Source organism: Schistosoma haematobium, chromosome 4 (genome assembly GCF_000699445.3).
Source record: "Schistosoma haematobium chromosome 4, whole genome shotgun sequence".
Lineage (NCBI taxonomy): Eukaryota > Metazoa > Platyhelminthes > Trematoda > Strigeidida > Schistosomatidae > Schistosoma > Schistosoma haematobium.
Window position 1 is genome coordinate 43,794,606 of NC_067199.1, and position 24,755 is coordinate 43,819,360.

At 34.4% G+C, this 24,755-nt stretch overlaps 1 protein-coding gene across 3 annotated transcripts in view; it reads left to right on the forward strand.

Moving 5' to 3' along the window:
* Positions 1–24,755, forward strand: part of PARD3B_1 (Partitioning defective 3 B) — a 76,891-nt gene that overhangs the window by 51,291 nt on the left and 845 nt on the right. Inside the window, exons 11-16 of one of the 3 annotated variants that reach the window (XM_051216512.1) lie at positions 262–434; positions 2,922–3,382; positions 5,633–5,854; positions 18,065–18,593; positions 20,640–21,543; positions 22,858–23,162. In XM_051216512.1, coding sequence (XP_051067106.1) covers positions 262–434; positions 2,922–3,382; positions 5,633–5,854; positions 18,065–18,593; positions 20,640–21,543; positions 22,858–23,162 — 2,594 coding nt within the window. Of the gene's footprint in view, positions 1–261; positions 4,536–5,632; positions 18,594–20,639; positions 24,723–24,755 lie in introns of those variants that run through there. The other 2 variants (XM_051216513.1, XM_051216514.1) reach the window with 2 other exon arrangements.

Consider the following 24,755-nt stretch of genomic DNA (forward strand, 5'->3'; position numbering starts at 1 on the left):
GTTTAGGTGGGGTTTTGTTCTCTCAGCTGGATAGTTTGGTCATGAAGCTTTTATTGTTCTTCAGAACAACATCATTAGCACAAACTTTAGGTGAAAATATAGTGTTCGAATTTTGAAAATACTCTACCTGAGCTACAACTTTCCAGTATTATTGTTTAATTTGTGATGATAAACTACATATCTATTCTTCAATACTTATGTTTATAATACTACCGAGGATTCATTCGTTTACTTTTTTTGGGGGTATTTGTTTTACTCTAGACTATTGTAAATAAGTTGAAAAATGTTATCAAACAATGTCATGAGCGAAATATTAGTAACTCCGATCAATCGTCAGCCTCATTCACTCTCACTGTTCATCGATATAAGAATCAAAATGATCGTCGATCAAGTGTTGGAGATACATTGAAACTAACATCTGCACATCCATCAAGGTAAGATGATTTCTATGTGTTTGTGTGTGTAAACAAACTTTGTAGTTTTGTCAAAATATTTGATTTACTCTTCACATTGAGACTTTGGTTTAGATACGATCAGTAGGATACGTTTTTATCGTTCATCGTAACCTATCGATCAAATTTTATTAAGTGACTGAATATTACCATCCATTTTGCTTTGAGGTTAATACCCAATGACGCAATATTTTATGCAATGCAAGCAATAAAGTATCGTGATTTATGGAATAGAGGTTTACTGTTGTGATGATGTTCAGTCTGACTTGATGGTCTAATAACTTGACCTGTAATACATCCAAACCCATTCTTTAAATCATTATTTAGGCTATCAGTTTTGTGTTATTGTTACTTGTTCTGTTGTCGATTAGTGAATGTAAATGGTTCTCATGATCAATGGTGGCTTAGTGATTCAAACACTCAATTTTAAATCGTCAGATTGGATGTTCGAACCTCTCACCTGGATTCTACTATGTATCTTAAAGAGGCATAGTGTCAACAATCTTCATATATGAATCAAAACTCTGTAGATACTTAGTTCACGAATTACATTTTTCCACTGAAATTATTCCATCTCATGTTGTCTTCACTGAAACACAAGCCTAACAGTTGAAGATTATTGCTATCAAGTACAATGAATAAACTGTCCACAAAATATGTTATTATACTACGAAGCTTTCATTATTTTTCAGTGCTTATTCCACGTAAAAATGAACTATTTAGTTGTCTGCCCATTCTCAGTAAACATAGTTACACTCGCAATTTTATCACAGTGCCTAGTAGGTTGGTGCATCAACAAAAGATTATCTTCGTAAACCACTAAACAAATCTCGTGTTGATTGAAATTAGAAATGTAAACCATTCGGTGCTAATTTAATTGTTTAAAGGTTAAGTGCACATCGTGATACCTAAAAGTTTTAGGTTTCGACCTGCCACTCGCTGGTTGAAAAGGACTCTTACACTAGGATAACATAACATTCCGGTCCTTTTTTCCCATGATCAGTGTTTTCACGCACATGATATTCATCCCAGATATTAGCACAAGGATTTTAAAGTGGTTCGGAATCAACATCCGTCATAAGTCAACCGGATCATTTTATTCCATTTTATGTAGACTGAAAAACAAAACATCGAAGTTGAACATGAAATATTATTTACAAAATACATTGTACCTACTAGTATAAACATCATCTTGAACATCCTGTGTCTCTATACACATCAACCAACAAAAAATAGCAGTAAAAATGGCATGATATCCTATCAGTGCACGTAGACAACCACGTATTTCAATGTAAATAGGAAAACGTGAAAATTATAGTCCGCGAATATTCTGGTATGATGATATTCAGGTCAACTATTAAACAGGTCAATATATATTTGATTAACCGATCTATGCAAAAAAAGCCAACGTCGATTTGCATCGTTAGATTTTAGTCATGCGAACACATTCAACTGGAACAAAATGATAGGTGAAACTGATTAAAACGTGGAAGACAATCATTCATAGACTAGTTCGTCAGAACAGAGTAACTTAACACTTGTGGAATGACTAAAAGTCTCTCCTCTTTTTTATATGGGAGGTAAGCTCTACTGGTATTGCCCAAAATAACAATGAAAGTTTTCTGATCAAACCATTCAGCTAAGAGAATACAACACAACTCGTGCTATAAATTTTCTCTATAATTTCATTGTTAATTACTTACGCCCGTTACCCCTCGTGGAGGGGCGTAGGCCGCCCTTCAGGACTCTCCATCGAACTTTGTCCGGTAGCTCTTTTAGGGTTACTGCCGATCCCAAGCCTGGGTAAAAGAAGAGGATTGGGCATGGGGTCAGCAACCCTATCTCGTAGAAAAAAGCCTTGCTAAAAAAACGCTAGCCAGAACAAACAATTTAAACCATCTAATTTCAATCTATTATTAACTTATTTGTGTGCTGAGAGCTCTAAAGTATTAGAGTGTAATTAGTTTTTGGTCCTAGTCTCATTCAACTCTCTCGCTGATGGAGATTTATATTGAGATAAGTTTTATAATGTATAGGCTTTAGATAGCAAATATATATTCACATTTATAGCACTGGGCTGGATGATCTATATGTGGAATATTTTTTAAATTGAATTGACTTAACAGGTGGTTTTTATATTCCATTGAACATAGATTCATCAAGATTTGATGATAAATACATTCATTGTTGTAGTTAGTTATGAACTGCATAGGACTTGGTACAGAGATGTATATCAACATGAACTGCTACACTTCAAATCACATCATCAATAGATTGACAGTAATATCAATATTAGTGTAAACTAATTTTGCTCTATATTTATTACGATCGTAATGAAAATTAAAACTCTTGTATAGTTCATTTATTTTGCCTATAACCTTCACATGGAATTTATTCAGGTATTTCCCACAAAACAGTAATGACCACAACATTCTATAAACAAAACTATCAGATCTCTTCTTATCTTAGTTGTAGACACATTAAAACAATACGTGGTGAAGCAGTAGAAAAGAGTCATCCTGGTCGTCATGAACATAGTAAATTGAATAGCCCAGCTGATTCACAAGATACTTGTTCATTATCGTTTACATTAAATGATAGTCGTCGACGTCTGTTACATAGATCTGACTCAATATCTTCTGAAATTGGATCACATATATTGCATCATGATTATCATGGGGATTCTCATTCACATTTATCTAGTCAAAGATCAGATATTCATGAGGATAATCATCTGTTATCAACAGAATCGTTGTTAAAAGTAAACTATCCTACATCAAGAAATTTATCAGTACCATCTAACAGAAATTTTTTACGTGATGGATTTGGACGTCGTAGTGTTTCAGAAAAACGTCATGGTCATGTGGATGCTTCACAATATTCGTTTTTTCAAACAAATATCCTTCCTAATCGTTATAAAATGCCAGAAGGTAATTTTAGTCTGCTTAGTATTTCACTAATTAGTATAAATTTTAAAAAATGACTTAGCAAATTAAATTCATTTGAAGATTGTTTTCAACTTGAACTGACTAACTTCAGAGATACAACTTTTATACACTAATCAACATTCTGCAAATGCTTCGCTTTATTCCAGGATTCTTCAGTAATACACTTCACATATTCTACTTATAGTCGGACTCAGAACAATGAGAACTTATGATGAACATTTAGATCACCCGGTTGGGGACCACGGCTTCAATTCCTACTGACATAACTTAATCTTTATCGACTCTTATCGGTGAACCATTATCTCATTCGAGATTTAGTTGACTCTACAGATCACAACAGATCATACTGAATTCAATTCATCGGGGTGGGGTGGGACTATTTGTGTCAAATTATCGTACAACCTACTCATCTCTACTCATAAAAATAACTAAATGGTAACATAGGCAAGGATGGATAATGGCTAGCGGTAGAATCCAAGACGCGTATTTCCCTCTATTTGGGACTCGTCAGCTGGATGTACCAAGTGAGTTTAAACTTCACCCCATCGCATAAGCAAGTGGCTCTCAGGACCCAGTAACTAAGTGGATAACGCAATGGTATTTGAAGTGAACGGTCCCTGGTTCAAGTCTCGAAGTGAACATAAACATTGAGAAGATGCATGTACATCCAGCCGACGAGTCCCAAATAGAACGAAATCCGCGTCTTAAATTTCACTGCTAGCCACTATCCATCTTTGCTTATAATGCTTATGAATTAAGGTAATGCCGAGGCAATACGCACGGGAATCACATATGTCAATAAGAGACTAACCGTTAGATAATACCACTACAAGCTTAGAGGTGTTCATGAAAATAATGATGAATGAATAATAAAGTAATTAAATCAATAACAAATTCATTAAACCATTTTGTTATAAAAAAAATTGTCAGATTCCATCATATCTAGTACGTGTATTGAGAATATTTTCAATAAAATGTTAATAATGGTCACGTAATAACGAAACGAGTATAGTTTAATAATTATGTGTGAGCAAAAGACCAACTAAATATGTGAGAATTTTGTCGATAAAGCAGAAAGGAGAGGATAACATATTATTTGTAACTCGCTTCAGTGTTGTTAATGCTGATTTCCAAGGTAAAAAGATCGGTTGTATAGACTTTTTTATGAATTCATAAATCTGTTCTATTATGATGGATATAGTCGAGACATTTATTACATATACTTAACTACCTCCTACCTCTACAAGAGATCCTCGCAAGTGTGGAAGTAGGTTTAAATAGAAGTAAAGGAAGCCAAAATAAAGCATGACATCAGTTTGTGAAGTCATTTACTAATTGGTCTGAGCCATGTTGGTAGATGCGTATAATCTTATTGGCGTCCACTTGGCAATTGCGTCGATCTGGAATCCCAGTATCCCTTCAGATATACTTTTCCACTCTATCTATTCGAACTATATTCCAAATGTTTAGTGTTCCTTTGTATCATTGATATTACATTATTTCTATCCCTTTTGTTGTTTTTATATCTTTGTGCTGATCAAGTATGGTAACGTGAACTAATGATATTTGTGCCAGGCTATGTTGATGACACCTGTCCGTCTGCTAACTGTGGAGTCTTAATTAGAAAAAAGCACCGTGTTCTAGACTCCGTTGCTAGTCATATACTATCTTTGAAGAGATTACGAGAATACCCAAATCGCTGAACTGAACGGCAAGACAAACTAAAGTATTTCAATGGGTCCCAGCTTCAGACCAGGTTCAATTGAGGGAAAGGTATATTCCACAGGCAGCCAGGACCACGAACAAACCAAACACACAACTCAAGCATATATATATATATATATATATATATATATATATATATATATATATATATATATATATATATATATATAAAAAGTCCTTGGGAGACGTCACAAAATAGTGTATTTATGAGGCAACGAATCAATGACATTTAGGATCTTTCCAAGTAGGTATTACAATCTGAAGGTAAAAATGTACGCTTTTGGCGTGAAAACGGAAAATTCAAACTTCCAAAATAAAATTACAAAAATAAAAGGTTTACCAAGAGATTTCTGGGGATCTGGTATCCTCAACATGTACTTTACAAATAATTTATTTTTTCCAAAAAAATATTTTTTGTTGTTGCATACTACTCAAAATAATACTTTTGATAATGATAATTTTTGTTCTCCATTTTCTAATTTTTTTGTTATAATAATATTTATTTAGATGTTGATAAACAATATTCCACTATGCCAACAACACGTCGACTTAAAATGCATAAAGCTCGATTAGCCGCTGTTGCTGCCAATGTAGATTCATATTCCTCGATTGGTGGAGGAGGTCTAATATTTAACAATTCAACATCATGTACAAGCTCAGGTCCTTTAAAAGCATTACATCCATCAGGCAATGTACTTCCACAATCTTTATCAAATACATCTTACCGAGGTATAATATTGAATGCATATTATTATTTAATGTTTATTCTTTATTATTTATTAAATTCGTTGTATTCCATCTCAGTGATTACATCATCATTCATACTTTGTTTACACTAAGTTTCTTTACAGTCCAATGACTGATTTTTAGTAATATTTTATTTAGGAATTCAATTTTCGATTATTAAGGTTAATCACGCTTGAATTTCATTCAATTTGACTTTAATCATTGAATCGTGTTATTTGACTCGAATTATTTTTTTCAGAACTATAAGTTGTAATTTGTTGTATCTGACCCTGTAATGAGTAATTAATAAGCGTTGTGTTTGTTGTTTGGGGATATCAGTTTCCTCAATGTTCAAGATATAACAGATTAGGCATAAACATCCAAATTTATTTTTTTAAACACATAAACATTGGTACAAGGAGGCACCGAATAGATATACGCCACACGATGAACTTGATTTGTGTGTGGGCTGTGATACTGCCCGGGTGCCCGAACTGAAATAGGTGGTTTGCTGAGGGAGCCACACCCAGAAACTTCGACCTAATGATCTGATCCAAAAGGCGGTGAAGCAGACCCCGTGGTAGTTGGTGAACAACAATAGGTTCATACGCAATTTGTTCCTTCAGGATATTGAAGCCCATGTGTACCATTAGTTTGGAATGATGGTTTTCCAACTCCCTTATGTGGACTCTCCGTATCCATCAGCCCGGTTAATGCTCCGAACATTCGGTTTTCATGCTCTTAATTTCGCAAACAACACCCGTGGTGCGAGAATGTAGTGAGTAGGGCTTCCCTGGTAGTGGTTGTATGCACGTGACCATGTGAGAGCATTTGGAGTGGGAGAGTTGACTCTCTCCACTCTCAGCCGTATCAGGGCATTTGGGGGCAGACATCCAAATAGTAAAATACTACCTTATTGTCTATATAACTCTATAAAAAACATATCTGATATCTGTTTTATTGAATCATGAATGACCTACTGAAAAACGTTTTATGTATTTGCCTTTGGTTTAGTTTGATGTTAATCTTGTTACTTTATTGTCACTTGGCTACTACTTAGTAAAAATCTAATATACACCCTACTAACAGGTTTTAACTATGTGCATCGCTTGTTTGAAACAATAGTTTTTCCGTATCAATTTACCGCTGATTGTAGTAAAGTGGCTTATCAATTATGTCCCCTCCTAGTCAATAATACTACCGTGTTCAGTCAAAAAGGTGTTTGAAATCTGTCGATTTTGCTCCTTTCCATTGAATTGTGTGGCTGTTTATTTCGTTTATTCTGATTTGCATATTCGCCTCATTCATTATATAAAAGCTGATTCTAATCAAGGTAGTCTCTTTCAAGCTATTTACCTTTGTGCGTATGTGTTGATGTGTGTGTGGATGTGAATTCCACATACACTAAGTCCATTTACAGTATTGTTTATCCTCGGCTTTAGTTGTCGGCGGTAGTACTGTTAGACTGTCGGGTTTTTTTCACTGATTTTTTTCTCCCACTTAACCTTACTAATACGTACTCTACATAAGCAATGAAAGTATTGATTGTGTTTGTATTTGTTACTCAGACTTTTCATTATATCACTGAAGACGATAAGTACATTCAATTATCCGACTACACATCATATTATCCAGTCAAACCTATTATCAATCATCAGTTTCTTTAGCTATTGTTCTTTTAAGTGCCAACATTCAACAGAAAAGTTAATTTTGATTCAAACTTTTATTTACATCCGTGATCATTGAATACATCCATCTGTTGTAATATTTTCTTTTATTTTTATCATTCCAAACCAACACTTCGTTCTTAATCATTCCTACATCATCATTTTAACTATTGTTAACACATCTTCAAAATGTTCTGAATTGATTGTTTTTCTCTAGCAGGATCTAAATGTTACTTGATGACACTTATAGTGAGATTTCATTATACTTCTGAAATTTGTTGGATTAATTAAATTGCACTTCAGTACATTTCGTTTTCAGTCTTCATCTGACCATGGTCGTTATCTTCAGTGAATTAAAAATCACTGTGTAGATTTTTATTGCTTCTTGCCAGTTGTCTGTAAGAGTAGTCGTATTACGTCAATAGATGTTTTGGAGTGTAACCGCTAAGTCCTTGTAACATAAGTAGGCTGGAAAATATTTATAGACGATCATCTCAAGACATCTTATCCACATATGAAGTTATTGACTCTTCTCTTGAACCAGTTCTAGGATACATACGTCTTGATTTGGGCTTATGCACTACTCGTAATCAGTATTGACTTGATGCGTTGAATTTTATGTGATAAACGTAGTCAGTGTTATGGTTGCATTCATTCTCTATTTTACTTCAAAATATCGAGTTCAGTATCATTGCTAATATTCCAATCGTCGGTCGTATTTTTACTCTGAAAATGTATTTCTCGTGTTTCGATTTTCACTGTAGTTGAAGTTTATTGCTATACTTTGCTTCTCAGCTAGTCAATTCCCTCCCTTTCTCTGTGTTTGTATTGATGTTAGGTATGACAACTGGAAGTGTTCTACACTCTTGTCCCAAATCTTTTTTTATAATGGCTAACTGATATTATCAAATCCAATTTTTGTGTATATTGTGAGGCGGTGACCCAGTAGTTATGGCATCCGACCTTCAGACACTATTTTGCATATCCGGACTCCCCACTCCACCTACTTTGATTGGGCCAACTAGATAATATCACTAGACCTCACATTAAAAGTGTGGTTCGAAGCCAAGAACATAAATCTATAATTAATAAATGAATCAATAAGTCCAATATTTAAACAAAGAATATTTCTTCCGATGAATTCTCTTCAGGTCCTACCATTCATATATCCAAACCAATAATCCGAAAAACGGCCAGGTTAAGGGCATGGTGCATCGTTTAAAGTTAAAGCATGTGAACTTAGGATTGTCAAACAAAATAGAATAAAATTGTTAATGTTGATTGGTTTATACTGGCACTATGACCAGTTTCTACTAGATGGGCAAATATCGAGCTGTTCACTTTCTTCATCAGACCTTTGCTTAGCCACATTGGGTGTTCACGAGCACGAGAATGCAAATTCCTAAAACTTCAACCAATATAATTTGCTCCACAGGAGCAGTTGAACTGATAAATACAAAATGAGGTGGTCATTCCAGGTAATTCAACTTTTAACCTCTGTGTCACTACTGGGCGTGTAGAAAACACTAATCGTAGTTCTCCGGCGTTGAAAGATTTTTGGGTTGTTCTGCGTAATCTCCGAGTTAATATCTCGCTAATCGCATCTCTAAATTGTAAGCGCATGAACAGGGATTTTTTATTCACCGTTTATATTTCGCCTATTCTCACCTTTGTGATCATATACTTAAGTGCAAAATTTTTACGGTATTCGTTCTCCCTAATAGTCTTACTTAAGGTAATTAGCTCTTCTTCACCTATATCCGTAGAATATATAGTACGTATTCGGTAACTAAGAGTTTTGATCGGGTTTCTTTTGTACAAAGCTAGGGAGGTGTGTGTACTGTCATTTCCAGGTATTTTTTCTACTTAAATTCCTTTTTAATGATCCATTCCCCCTCTTAGTTAAGGGAACGTCCAAAAAGGCTATTCTACCATCACTCTCTTCTTCAGATGTAAACTCAATAGCTGGATGTACTTCATTAAACTGCGTAAGAACCTCTTTCTGTGATGTATCATCCACATATCGACAGTAAAATGTGAATTTTTGAATAATCTTTTCAAGTGGACCATTTTCTAGTTTGGCTAGAAAAATGTTAGCTAGTATATGGCCTAATGGTGAACTCATTACAACCTCATCCGTTTGTCTATAGATTTCTCCGTTGAACTTGAAATTTACCTTTATGGTGCATTTCGTCCAGATAAATTAGCTGGACGAAACGTTTGAATTATTTAGATTTCAATCGCTGAGATTATTTCACATATAATGATTTGTGAATAATGATGTTACATCCAAAGACATCATCTTTAGTCCCAAAGTATTTGCATTTTTGATCTTGTGAACAATTCGGAATACATCCTTAATATTGTTTTATAAGTTTTTCATCGAGAGGTTTCAATAAAAGGTGCCAGTCATTTAGCTATAGTATGATAAAGAGAGTTATCCATATCTAAACTTGGTCTTAGTGGGATCTCCGGTTTGTGTACCTTTGGTTATCCATACAATCTTGGCCATATAAGCTGATTCCATATGAGTCATATCAACAATTATAATTTTATTCTATTTTGTCTGATAATCCTAAATTTACATGCTTTAACTTTAAACGATGCACTTTGCCCTTAAACTGGTCATTTTTTGGATTGTTAATTTGGATATATGAATCGTAGAATCTGTAAAGAATATTCTTTATTCAAATATTAGTCTTTTAATATGATGGGGTTCTTTAAACAATCGATAAGTGTATATATGTGTTATGGAGATTTGTTGATCAAGTGGATTATTTTGCTGTTGTTGACTTCTCCAAGCTAAATAGTTGAGAATTGTGGAGCTTTCATTGTCATTCTAGGCAATATATTTAGCCCCTACCCCCATGATGTAACCATCTAGCTTGGAGGATTCAATACTATACTCTTTGTATCTTCAATTTTTGACCAAACAACCGGTCAATCTAACTGAACATATCAAATATATTGTGCTACGCACGTCAGGATTGAATGTATTTCATTCTCTTAAAAAAAATATAACCAGTTATTTTAATGCTTTTTCTTAGTTTGTTCTGTTTTTGTTTATCTACATTTTTACACCTATACATTTATGAATGTATTTAAAACTAGGTTCGAAAAATTCCCAATCCAAATCTCTGTAAGTCTCTACTTGTGGTGATAAACAGCGGTAGTCAATTAGTCAACCAGTCAATGAAAATGCCATTGTCTAACACTAAAAGATTTTATTATTCACTTCCTCATTTATTTTTGTTGTTGTTGTTGGGCTATTGATCTTTTTAGCTTGTACTAATAATCTACACTGAGGTGTGTACACATATACATATGGATACATAGATTTAATTTATTAGTTTAATTATTGTTTAACGTCTCACTTTCTTTATGGGCTGTTTTTTCTATCTTTTTCACCCCTAATATTCTACAATAGTTTTTATTATAACCATTATTATTGTTATTGTTTTTATGGTTTCGACAAATTTTTTGTTTTGCGAAGTTTTCACGTATTCTTTTTTTTACTAGTATAGAGGTTGTGGAAATTATTAAGTTTTTAATTGAGATCATGAACCGATTGATGTTAGACTACCTTTAGAAACCTGGAAGCACTGGACGGCCGTTTCGTCCTATTGTGGGACTTCTCAGCAGTGCGCATCCACGATCCCGCTCGCGGGATTCGAGCCTAGGGCCTTCGGTCTCGCACGCGAACGCTTAACCTACTGTTCTTTTTTTCCATGGTTCTATAGAATAGGCTTTTTTCAAGCTAATTCTCTTGTTTTTCCATAATCCTACGACTGAAAAATTGTCTATGTCGAGTTTTCATATTTGGTCCAACTACTTGCAATTATCATTAAATTTATAAATTTCCAGCTTCCGATCATATATACTTTGACTGATAAGAACTCGACAAATGTGTAATCAGTTACTGTGTAAATTTAGAATGTATCTCGGCAATCCGATTAATGCATCCTATGCGTATTACGGCTGGTAATGCCACCATATCACCCAGGTCAGAGCGTTTGGAGCATAGTTTACAATTCCAATTCATCTGTTACAAATCAAGAGATCTAACTTCTAAGCTAATACTACACACTATCAGAACATTAATTGGTATATCATGCATTTTTGTTGGAAGATCGAGTAAAAACCAACTGTGGATACGATTTGTAGCTCAGGTGGATGATTTTGATGGATTTTTTTCTTTGAGCTGGATGGTTTGGTCGTGGAGCTTTCATCGTTCTTCTGAACGGAATTATTAGCACAAAATTTAGGTGGAAATGAAGTGTTCGCCTTTTGAAAAAACACCACCTGAGCTACAAATCTCCAGCAGTATTGTTTAAACTCCTACCTGAAGTTTGTGCTGATAATTTCGTTCAGAAGAACGATGAAAGCTTTACGACCAAACCACCCAGCTCAGAGAACAAAACTCCATCAAAAAACCAACTGTTTTTAGCTTTTTGATATGATTGTCCTATTGACTGGTTTTTGGATAATCTGTTTTCTTTACCATTTTATGGATCAGTTAGTTTCAAATGTTTTCCTAGTTTCACTGTTTAACACCTTTCTCATTCTGTTTGATTGTGTGATATTCGACTACATTTTTAAAATAAATAAGAAAAGTACTTTTTAAGTGGTTCTTATCATTGATTGACATCAATTGAAGTACTACTGAAAACTAATTAGTCTTGGGGAGCTGTTGAATAAGGATCATCAGAAGTAATGAACAATCACGACTCATCCCTAGATCTTGAACCCATAGATATGTAGATCCCGCGATGAACACTTTACTATTAGACCAATCTCTACTTATTTATCAATCAAATCAAAATCAAAGAATACTTGACCATAACTGTTCACTTGTTTAAATTTATTTACAAATAAAATACTTGCTATAATAATGTAATGATTTAATGATAATTGAATAATTATAATCAGAGGGGTTTTTGTGGGCATTATAGTAATTTAATAGTTGGATTCATGAGTCAATTGAAACTAGACCACCATGGAAAACCAGGAGTTCTAGTGAGAAGCCATAACCAGTGGAGTTCAACCGAGTCACGCCCTGAAGACAATGATGGACGGGGTGGTGCAATTTCGTGGATTGATTGAAGTTAAACGTTAACATCGTTGAATGCCAACTCTGTGGTCCAGAGATTAAGCGTTTGCGCGCGAGACCGATAGACCCTGGGTTCGAATCTCGCGAGGCGGGATCGCGGATGCACACTGCTGAGGAGTCCCCGTACTAGGACGTAACGGCTGTTCAGTGCTTCCAGGTTTTCCATGGTGGTCTAGTTTCAATTAACTCATGAATTCAACTAATAAATTAAATAATTAATATCATTATTATTCATTTATCTCAGAAATCTCTTTCACAAATATCTACAATGTATATGAAAATCTAGTTTTATTCATACAAACAAAGAATGGTTTATTTGTTATAATTAATTTCTAGATTACTGTTAATAAACTTTTTTTTCGGAGGTATGTTCATTAAACCTTATTGTTTTGCACCATATATACTCTCAATTCTTTCGCAGTATATTAGCCAATCAGTTTTGTAGGTCAACGTTTTAGTTTTCTAATTATGATTGGCTAGTTTTATCTCATTTTCTATTGGCTAAGTAGCACTTTTATATGATATATGCCTTTTTTTATGTATCACATTTATGGTTCCTTAAAATATTGGGAAAATACTGTACCGCGTTTGCTATTGACACAGATTTATTGATCTACTTCGAATTTATATTCTTTTCCTGAAATTTATCAATTAATGCACACTACTTTAGTCGTAGTCAAAGGTGTATATTAATGGCTCTCTGAAACTTGAAATTCTGAACCTACAAACCTCCTTATTGTCATGGTTTTCATCGCCTATTGGATAAGATCATAACTATTCACCATACATTGGAAATTACGTAGTCACTTATTTAGCTTATGTGTGTAGATTTAGTGTTGTGATGATTAGTATTTTAAATCTGTATAACGATATAAATCAATTACGAATCAGGAATAAACGAGCTATGATGATTGTAGACTTCCAATGAACAATTGTGTATGATTATCATGTGAATGGAGTCTGTAATCGTTCATATTTCATCATCCCAGTTCCAAGGTATGTAATATCATTTACAATCTAATCTATTCAAAAAGAGCAAGCTATTGTCTTTACAAATAAACTCACTCAGGTATAGATTTGATCATCATGGTCATTCTTTATCTGCTATAGTGGAGCTGTATTATAAAAAAAATTTGTACTCAAGTTTCTACGTCACTCTCTGTGTTCTGTGAGAATTACATGACTACTCTGATCGAAGTAAATGAGACAAGATTCGGAAATGTGGTTGTGAATATCGTAAGCAAAAGGATTAAGCTTAGTTTAGACCATCAATCTTTAACGTCTCTTTTCTGTAGCCATTTTGCAACGAAGTCAGAAGAACAGAAATCGGTTTAACCTTCTCCAACCAACACACGCAATGTTGAATTATGAGGTCTTTGGTGATTAATAGACACTGGGTCTCATCATTGGTTTAAAATACAAACCCCAGTCGCGAAATCTAAAGATCCTGATTGCAGTCTTTTGTGGGGAGGTAGTACGTGATCACTCTTAATAAATCCCTGTTGGGAAGAAATAATTGTCAGTATCTCTTGGTTTGTAATGATTGTTTGACTAAAGCCAATCCGTAATGTAAAATATCCAATGAACAATCTCCACAGATCTCTTGCACTAATGATCTTGAAATATTGAACTATTATGCAGCACACGAGTTTTCTACTTAAAGCAAGTTTTGTAAGAAAAGTTACACACATACACATGCCTGCCTTAAATTTCACTAGTTTACATTGAATTTATATTTTATCCTTCTGTTGTATTAAAAAGTGTGAAGATTTATCCTTCGCGTTAGCTCCTTTTTCATATGTTCACTGGTTTCTTTATTACACGTGACTTACCCTGAACACACATTGATTATAGTAGAAGTAGAAGTCGATTTTTAAGTGATTCTTTGTATTCTTTTTTGCAAGAGTGAAATCATACTTTAATTATTTTATCATCAAAGTAAGACTGAAGAAATGAAAACTCTTGAATCTATTTATTGAGCTATTATTATTTGTACTCTTGTTTCATAATCACTAGGTAACTCGACTATTATGTTTTCATCTTCCGTTTATTGTAAACTCTTATTTGAACCATTAACTATTAATATTTGTCACATTATTCTAAAATTATTCCTAATCGGGTAGTTATCGCATGGCTGATTCATTGGTATTTTTAGTCTGTTTTTGTGTACAACGGTGATTTTCAATTTTCTGATATATTCCGGTATATCTGTAAAGAAGCCCACGTGTGCTTAGAATAATAATAATAATAATAATAGATACTCAAACACTCTCTCTAGGATTTATTCACAAATTAAGATATCAAATTTCAGTGTTACACGATGAATTTCTCCGAGTTTTTGAAGATTTCAAAGAATTTGAACCACACTATTTTCCATATTCTCTTGATATTCATGGAAGCTTACGATTACCATCAGATGTAAATAATAAATATGCTATCTGATAAAAGCTTAAATGATTTATTTTTGTATGAATTAAAAAGTTGAAGATGTATATATATGACGGTAATTCGTTGTTTGTTAACTCACCGTCATCCAATGTAAAACTGGTGTGTTCTTTTTTTTTTATATGATGGTGTTATTAATTGGTGTCATTACATGACGAGTTCCATGTATATTGGAATGAAACAGCTGTACACTATGCTCCCCGGATTTCGATGATACCATTTTAACTTTGATTAGTCCATGATGAGATACACATCTACAAAGAATGTAAATAATGTTTATAGCTTGAACGGTTGAGTCGAAACGTATTAAAGCTGATACTATGACAATCAGTCGATTGACTTTCAGCATTGTCATACAACATGTAGATTGTACACAATAATCAATACTTATCATTCCCATTTTATTTCCATGCATGAATGAGTTTCTATATATATTATCTGTTATAATTAAACATTTCCTGGATTAATCACGTTAGTTAAATCACTCCACTTATACTACTATTACCACTGCTTTCTATACTACTTATATACTTTGCTTGATTAAACGTTTATTTCTCATTTTCTATGTTGTATATTTACTGATAGTGATTCATGTAGACCATCTCATTAGTATTCATTTTTCTCCACTGATTAATCGATATATCCTGTGATTTTATATTTTCTATCTTCATTTAACGCATATAACTACAAATGCATAGTTTAAATTAGTTATATTGCATTATATGTATAAATACGGTAAAATTCTGATTTAGTCATATGTTCTCTGTTCATGTGTGTATACACTACAGTTCACTGATATATCAGTACTTAAAGTTTATTTAAATTATTATCTCTTGTGATGATGATATCATTAAACTATTTATTTAAACACATAAACATTGGTACAAAAAGGCACCACGATGAACTTAATTTGTGTATGGACTATGATACTGCCCGGGTGCCCGAACTGAAATAGGTGGTTTGCTGAGGGAGCCACATCCAGAGCCTTCGATCTAAAGGTCTGATCCAAAAGGCGGTGGAGCAACGTCAGGTGACGCAGTCCCCATGGTAGTCGGTGACCAACAATAGATTCGCACGCAATTTGTTCCTTCAAGATACTGGAGCCCATGTGTACCATTGGTTTGGAATGATGGTTTTCCAACTCCCCTATGTGGACTCTCCGTATCCACCAACCCAGTTAATGCTCCGGACATTCGGTTTTCGTGCCCTTAATTTCGTAAGCAACATCCATGGTGCGAGAATGTAGTGAGTAGGACTTCGCTGGTAGTGATTGTATGCATGTGACCATGTGAGAGCGTTCGGACGGGGAGGAGAACTGACTTTCCACACTCTCAGCCGTACCAGGGCATTTGGAGGCATATCATTAAGTTAGTGAAATGTGGAGTTAGTCTAAATCTAATTACAAGTATAATTGATATAAACACATCTAGTTCTGTATGCCAATGTTTAAACAGTGAGTATCAGTAATGGTTACTCCACTGAATTCAATTAAACGAAGTTGGGGACATTTAATCATTGTTTACTAACCTATTGATTTAAAGACATTTTGCTCATCATGAAACATGAATGTTTTGTAGCTTTCGATGAATGAGTTTATTACAACTAGCTTTGGGTGTGATATAAATAACGTAGTCAATCGAAACCAAATAACCAACCCTTGTTATCAACAATTGTTGTCCTAAGCAATATGTTTTTCTGTGTGCGTCTGGGTGTGTGGGAATGCTGATTTCGATGACTTGTTAAGTAATAATAATACAATTAGGTCTTCGTAAATCTAAATTTAACTTATTTTTCTAAGTAGAGATTTTGAATCAGGCTCTCGGTAAAAGAGAGGGAGGGAGAGAGAAATAGAGATAGTAGTGCTATTCAGTTTTTCTTCAGATTGAAATAGTTGGAAATGAGTTCGAACTTATGGTTTACTGACTGAAAGTCGATTACTTTCACGGTTAGGCCACTGCTGCTAATTTTGCTTCATTAGAATTCTATATTCTATTATATCTAATTATATCGCATTTGTTTTCTTCTGAATATATTCGATCAACAGTGTACTAAATTTTTTTAAAGTCTTTCTCATACTTTCTAGAAATAAAATGACCTGATTAGATACATCAATAAACTAGAAAACACATGTCCTACAATTCTTCAATTGTACATCATAGTTACTAATGTTGTGTTGGTTAATGTTTATGTGTAGTTGCACATAAATGAGTTTTTTCTGCATAGTTTCTAGTATTTGTTTGTGTAACTCAGTTATGGTGTGCTGTTTGGTTAATTATAATAACTTTAAAAAAAATATATTTTTCATGTCAACTAATTAACTATAATACTATTTTTGTCTATCACTCTAACATCGTAGTTTCGCATAATTCGAGTTTTGTTTCATTCTTTTCATCTCGTTAAGATGCATATATTTGTGTGACTTTTTTTGTTATACACTGCATTCCCCCCTCCTCCTTAGTTTATGTAAAGAGGTTGCTGTGGCTATCTAATTACTACTTTTTTTTAAATGTTTCATTTAACCTTCATACAAGATATGTATATGCATGTTTTACATGGTTTTTTATTAAATTACTGTGAGCAAATATAAGTAGTATAAAATGTTTGAGCAAATTAAACATAAAATGACTCGTGCACCTTGCCTTCGAAACACACCTTTCGTATGTTTGAGAGCTAGGGTGGATATCCTACTGACCGAGTATAACCAAGCACAATTGATTTGGTTTCATTGATCTAGTAGCAGTAACTACTGAGTCTTCATTATTATAAAACAAACAGAGTTGACGATTAAGTACAATGGTATTTCATTTAAATCTTGAACCGATCACTGTTAGATCACTGTTATATTTGTTGACCTAAAAAAATTCAAGATCATGATTCTAACTCAAAAAAATAATTTGGTTGTTTTTGCGCATATTTTACTTATATGTGTGGAATTTTCACCTTTTCTTTATAATCTTCACTTCTTGTCCTCTTATCCCTATTTTTTTTTAGATCCAGAGGAAATAGACATCGAGTCTCAGCTAGATCAACCTCCAATTCTAAGAAATCGAAAGCAAAATACTAGTTTCCGTCATGCCGTAGATCGTTCATTTTACCCTACTTCTACTACCACTACTACTGCTGCTGATACTACTACCGCATACTATAATTCATTTGATACGAATGCTTCCCCATCATCTTCTGCTCCCCCCATACCACCACATCGTCCGCGTAGTGAAAGCGGCACTCGTGACAAGTTGTCTAATAATCCTCAGCATAAAAATTCCAGCAAAACAAAAAACTCCAATCCCTTACCTGAAAAATCCACAGGTTCTATTTTATTCTCTTCTTCTCCTTCAGTCTACAAAACAATTGATAAACTTGAACGTGCTCATTCGAAATCTCGCCCAGAAATTCATTCAAATAATTCTGTCTTAGTCAAAGATTCAAAGTCATCGTCACATTCCATTTCAAATAATAATCCTCCTACTGAACAAAAACACAGGAAAAGTGGGCGAATAAGTTTAAAAAATCTCTTCAGGTAAGTGACCAACAAATATTCTCCTAGTTTAACCATTTTATCGTTTTTATCAACTAATCGATGCACAGTAGAAAGTCATTTATCGGATCGTAGAAACCTTCGAAACATTTTTCGTGTATAATGAGACCATCGAGTGGACAATTCTGAAGTTTTAAGCGCAGTGTACTAAGTAAAGAAAATAAATTAGTTGATCTCTTCTCATCAGATGCTCTTATGACAGGAAAAATAGATCTCTATCCTTCCTTTTATGGGTAAACAGTGAGCACTGCGTCAATCTGACGAATACTTTCTCCGATATACACGACGTGCAGAATAGTTTAACTGAAAATACAAGGTTCTGCCTTCTCGTGATCAACTTGAAGAAACCTGAAGTATTATGTATTCATGTAAGAGGTTTATTCAGTTGCCCTTGTTCTAATACGATCTATAAATAGACTCTCGTGACATTACCAGCCTTTATTGATTGTTTCAGCTACATATTACAAACTCTACTTTCAACCTTCTATTTATCTCCGTCCAATTCCCATCAACTTCTTTTAAAATTCATATAATATTTTTAAGGTTGGCATAAAGTTATCTCTTCTTCGACCTTTAAACTTTACTAGTCGCATATTTTCTAAGATCTCATGTCGTGATCTGATATGTGGCCAGTGAATGTATGATGTGATTGACCAGCGAGTGAACTTAGGTAGACAGATACTCAACTTACTTCCTAATAGATATGTGATTTGCTTGCTATTATTGATTTCTACTCTGGACTTCTTGCGTGTAGACTGCTTCCAATTGTGTCACATAAAGCTTTGTCTAGCCCTTACTCTGGTTTACTGCTTTTTGGCCATGAATCGGATATCTGGTATAAATGGATCCCAGTCTTATGTATAACATATCAATAGAGTATCTAGTCTGGTGGCGATCTCGGCCGTCAAGTGTCCTGGTACGGCCGAGAGTGGGGAGAGTCAGCTCTCCCTTTCAAAATACAGCAACTGTCAAAGAAGTTTTACTCACTGACTTCTCGCACCACGGGTGTTGTTTACGAAACTGAGAGGTCGAAAATCGAATATCCGGAGCTTGCGCCAAGTTGGTGGATACGGACGTTGGAAAACCCTGATTCCAAACCAATGGTGCACATGGGCTCCAGTATCCTGAGGGTACAGATGACGTATGAACATATTGTTGGTCACCGACGACCAAGGGACTACGTCTCCTAACGTTGCTCCACTGCCTTATTGATTAGACCTGTAGATCAAAAGCTTGGGGAATGTCTCCCTAAGACAAAGTGGATGATTTGTGTAATGTACGTATATTTTAGTGCCTCCTTGTACAAATGTTTATGTGTTTAAAGAAAAAAATTATTTGTTACCACTTATTAATTAGGACTTAATCCAGAAAAAAATCTAGGTCCGAATTAATTTATTGTACTTACTTACTTTGCCTGCTACTCCTCGTGGACGAGCATCGGCTGCTCACTAGCACTCGCCATCCAACCCTGTTCTGGGCAATCCTTTCCAGCTAACTCCAGTTGTTATTCATACTTTACATATCTGCTTCTCTTTCCCGACGTAATGTGTTCCTTGGCCTGCCTCTTTTCCTCTTCCCTTCAAGATTCAAAGTTAGGGCTTGCCTCGTGATGTAGTTCGATGGTTTCCGTAATGTATGTCCTATCCATTTTCATCGTCTTTTCCTAATTTCCTCTTCAATTGGAATCTGGTTTGTCCTCTCCCGTAGTAGGCTGTTGCTGATGGTATCAAGTCAACGGAAATTGAGTATCTTGTGTAGACAACTGTTTATAAATACTTGTACCTTCTTGATGATGCTTGTAGTAGTTGTCCGAGTTTCAGCTCCGTAAAGTAGAATTGTGTTGACGTTCATATTGAAGATTGTAACTTTGATATTAATTGACAGATAGTTGTTTTGAGTTCCATATGTTCTTCAATTGTAGCTTATCATTAATATTTGTTAAAATTTTCATTCAAACAACCATCCATGAATAGAAATTGTTTGATCTTTCTTTTTCTTTCTTTCATATTGCATTTTGTAATTTGATAGAATTGGTAATTCTAAAACTGAATCCGAATTGAATGGTGACTATTTATTACATAATTCTAATCAATCTAAATCAATATCGGAGACATCAACTATTCTATCTAAAAAACAATTACGACGCCTTTCAGTTCCAGAATATCAATTTACTAGTAATCGTTTAACATCAACAAAATTAATCGATAAAATTCATGAAAAGAACAGTTATAATAATTCTACTTCTACCACTACCACTACTACTACTACCATTCCATCTGTTCAGCAAATCTTTAATCATTCATCTAATCAGTCAAAATTATCTAACACTACTCATTATATGGATTCTAATATAATTTGTAATGATTCTATGTACAAAACAATATCACCGAATATAATGCATAATCATCATCATAATAATTATAAGACTATCTCTGTAAATCATTCATACTGTCCTCCACCTGATATTAGTCCACCTCCGCTACCACCTCGTGTCAGTTATACAACACCACCTATATTAACAACGAAATCGAATCATTCCAAAATGATTAAATATCGTCCACTGCCAGAAGAGCGATCTAATAATGATCCTCGAATGATTGATGAGACAAAACAGAATAGACGCAAAAAATCATCATACTCAATGACCACATCTGTTATCTCATTCCATTCAACTACTCATCAATCAAAATCATCTCCAAAAATCACTTCAACAGCTTCGTCTCCGACTTATTGCTTAGCATTAAACACTGTTGAACCAACTGTATTATCAACAAGTATTAAAAAATCGAATTATGGTCATGATGACAATAACGCATTAGTAACTAACGACAATCCTCGTAGTCGTCGTCGCCGTCATCATCATCATTATGAACATCATAAAAATTCTAACCAACAGGATGGTATTCTCACCGAAAGTTCCACTAAATCCCAGGTTTGTAAAAAAAATGTTTTTTTTTTTAGAAAATGAAATTTGTAAAAGTTTATCTTCGAACTGAGGAAGATTTTTAAATCATGATGAAAATTACTTCAATCACGTATTGATATCATCACATCTTTGATGAAGTCGTGGATATTAACTTTTTTTTTGGAGTTGATTATAAACGAAATGATATCAATTTCTTTAAATGCACGAGAGCAATTATCACTTTTCAGTGACCCACATGGTAGGAAGACACTTCTTCTTGGTAGGGGTAGGTGATTTCAATGACTTGGGATCGTAACTCCAATGCTCATAGGACAACTGTTAGAGGACAGTCACATACGCCTTTAAATTTATCAGCACTGTGATTTCCAAATCTAATGACTTGCAATAGGAATGTGTGGAGCAAGATGAGGAGTGTTGTTTTTATGTTCGACCTTTTCCAACCCCCTTTTTCCCTTGTGGAAACATGTCACTGGTGTCACACCCATATCTGTTTGAGAGCTCGACCTCGCCTTCAGACCATTAGTTAGTTGGTTTTAATCCTTACCAAGTTATCCAACCAACTTGCTCAGATGGTAGGTCCAAAACAACAGGTGTTTCAGCCAATGTGGGTCATTACAATAAACAAACTCGATCACATTGTCAAGATAACAATTACGGTTAGGTTGAGTAGTTCCAAACTATGATGAAACATCTCTTCAGTAATGGTCCTATGATGAAAACTGTTTCCAAAAAGCTATGATTAAATACTATAAATACTATCCGTAACCAGAATTACCTGATTAATTGTATTCAGAGACTTAATATAATGTACTCTCACCATTGAATTGTGTAACATTTTAATTCTTTTAACGTCACTGATTATCCCAGTTATCATTATTTAGATTGTTCTTTTTTAATTTCAAGTGAATCTTTGCAACGAAACAATATAAAGATGTTTCAGTCAAGAACAGATTTTTCTTTCGATGACATCATTTACTTGTAGATTCGTATTACCTCTCTTAATGATGCTATAATTCTCTATTATTATCATCGACTAGTACATTTAAAAATACAAATGTATAGCTATATTAAATGAAGTGCCTCTGATCATACAGGACCATGTACAACATAAGTAACCTGCTTTTTTTTTCTGGGATAACAGGATAGTTCCTGACGGTCATCCTGGTCGGCATATATCAATAATGTACACTTTGGTTTTTAGAGAAAGAAAATTTACATTTTTGACAAACAAACTTAACTTGTTACTAATATAGAAATGTAATATCGTAACTGTAACATTCATAAATCGGAATTTCTTGCCTGTATTTTCTAATATTTCAGACACCTGCTATTTACATGAATTCTAAGCAGATAAGTAAAGATTATAAAAAATCTACTCCATCTCCTCATCGTTCACGTTCAACACATGCTCGTCTACCATTGAATAAAAGTCAACCTAATAATCATGATAATATAACAACAACAACAACAAACACAGTAGCAACAATAATGTCAACAACGAATTCACCTGAATCTATTCACTATTATCAAGCACCAGTAATTTCTAGTCATTCAGCTATGTCAACTCCTCGTCGTCATCGTCGTTTACAAGATGGTCGAAAATCAGAATATCATATCAATAATAGGTAATACAAATATAAATTACGATGAGTCAGTTATATGGATTTTACTAAAATAACTATTGAAAGCTATAAAGCACTGAACAACAGTTCCATTTTATTATATGGACTCTTCAACAGCAGTGCACATCCAGGACCAAATTTGAGATCGTATCCAGGTTTATCGACAAATGCTTAACGATTGCTGTCGTATTTTTGAGATTCACCTAATAGTGAATAGATCATCTCACTCATGCTTCACGTTGACGACTTCAATTTTGTGCATGCTTGCTGTTTGTTTTAAATTGTATTCTCTTTCTAAATAATGAATTCCAACCGTTTAAACTACAAACCAATGTAGATGAAATAAGTAAATACATATTGACTGGAAATCTTTGAAACTGATTGATCACTGAGTAGTAGGTGAGTAATGCTGTTCTTCCTTAGTCCTTATTGTGTGCGCTTCGGATTATTGCATCGATCAATGACGCAATATGTGACCAGTAAACTTGAAAGTCTCATCGTCACCTATCTTCTATTTTGATGTAAAGTATATGAAGGGAATTGACAGGAAGTTGTGACTAGATCTCCTAGATTTTGTATAAGTTGGGACAAGACAAATTACAGTTGTTGGGTCACTGAGATTGTGTTGGATTCGTCTTAGTTGATTTATATTGAATACTGTGTATGTTAGTGTGTGGATTATTATACCAGTTGTTAAGGTCAGAAAAGTTGTTTGATGAACTTCCCTCTGTGCTGTTGTAGTTCAGCAACCGATACACATATGTGTCAGGTTGTATGTTGCTTGCTTATCACTGAATGGATGAATTACGTATAAGGATTAGTTTATCGTGTTTATCTATGTGAGTGTGTGAAGCTGAACAGTTATCCAGTGTTCCCTAGATGTTTGGCTAGTACATTTTTTTAATAGTTGAGATCGTGAGTCAATTGAAGTTAGACCACCATGGAAAACCTGGAATCACTGGATGGCCGTCTCGTCCTATTGTGGGACTCTTCAGCAGTGCACATCCACGATCCCACCTCGCGATATTCGAACCCAGGACTTATAGGTCTCGTGCGCGAACACTTAACCTCTAGACCACTGAGCTGGCGTCCAACGGTGTTAATGCTTGTGTTCTGTCTTGTGGGGTACCGTAGATTGAAGTGTTTGGTCGCGCATGCCACTTCAATTATCTTGGAATCCTAACGGGTTTGTTCTTAATGTTTGACGTCTTCAAATAATTGCTAATTTCTCCTGGAACTATCGGATAAAAATTGTTAGTCCTAAACGTAGGATGAGAAATTAGTTGACAAATATTGAATTTTCACCTATTACAGTGGTTTTGGCGCTCATGATGTGCATTCTACTTGCAAGCACGTTCGCTGGTGTAAGATTATGTTGGAATAAAGCTAGGGGCGGCTAAATTAATATATAACATCTGTTTAGAAGACTACTGAATATTGGCCTGGACCGGAAATACGTGGTTAAGGTTGTAACCAACAGTCAATAACGTTAGTTGAGATTGCACATACATACTAGGTTCTACCTTGTTTAATATCGACTGACTGAGGTAATTTATAATCCAGGAATAGTATATATATATATATATATATATATAT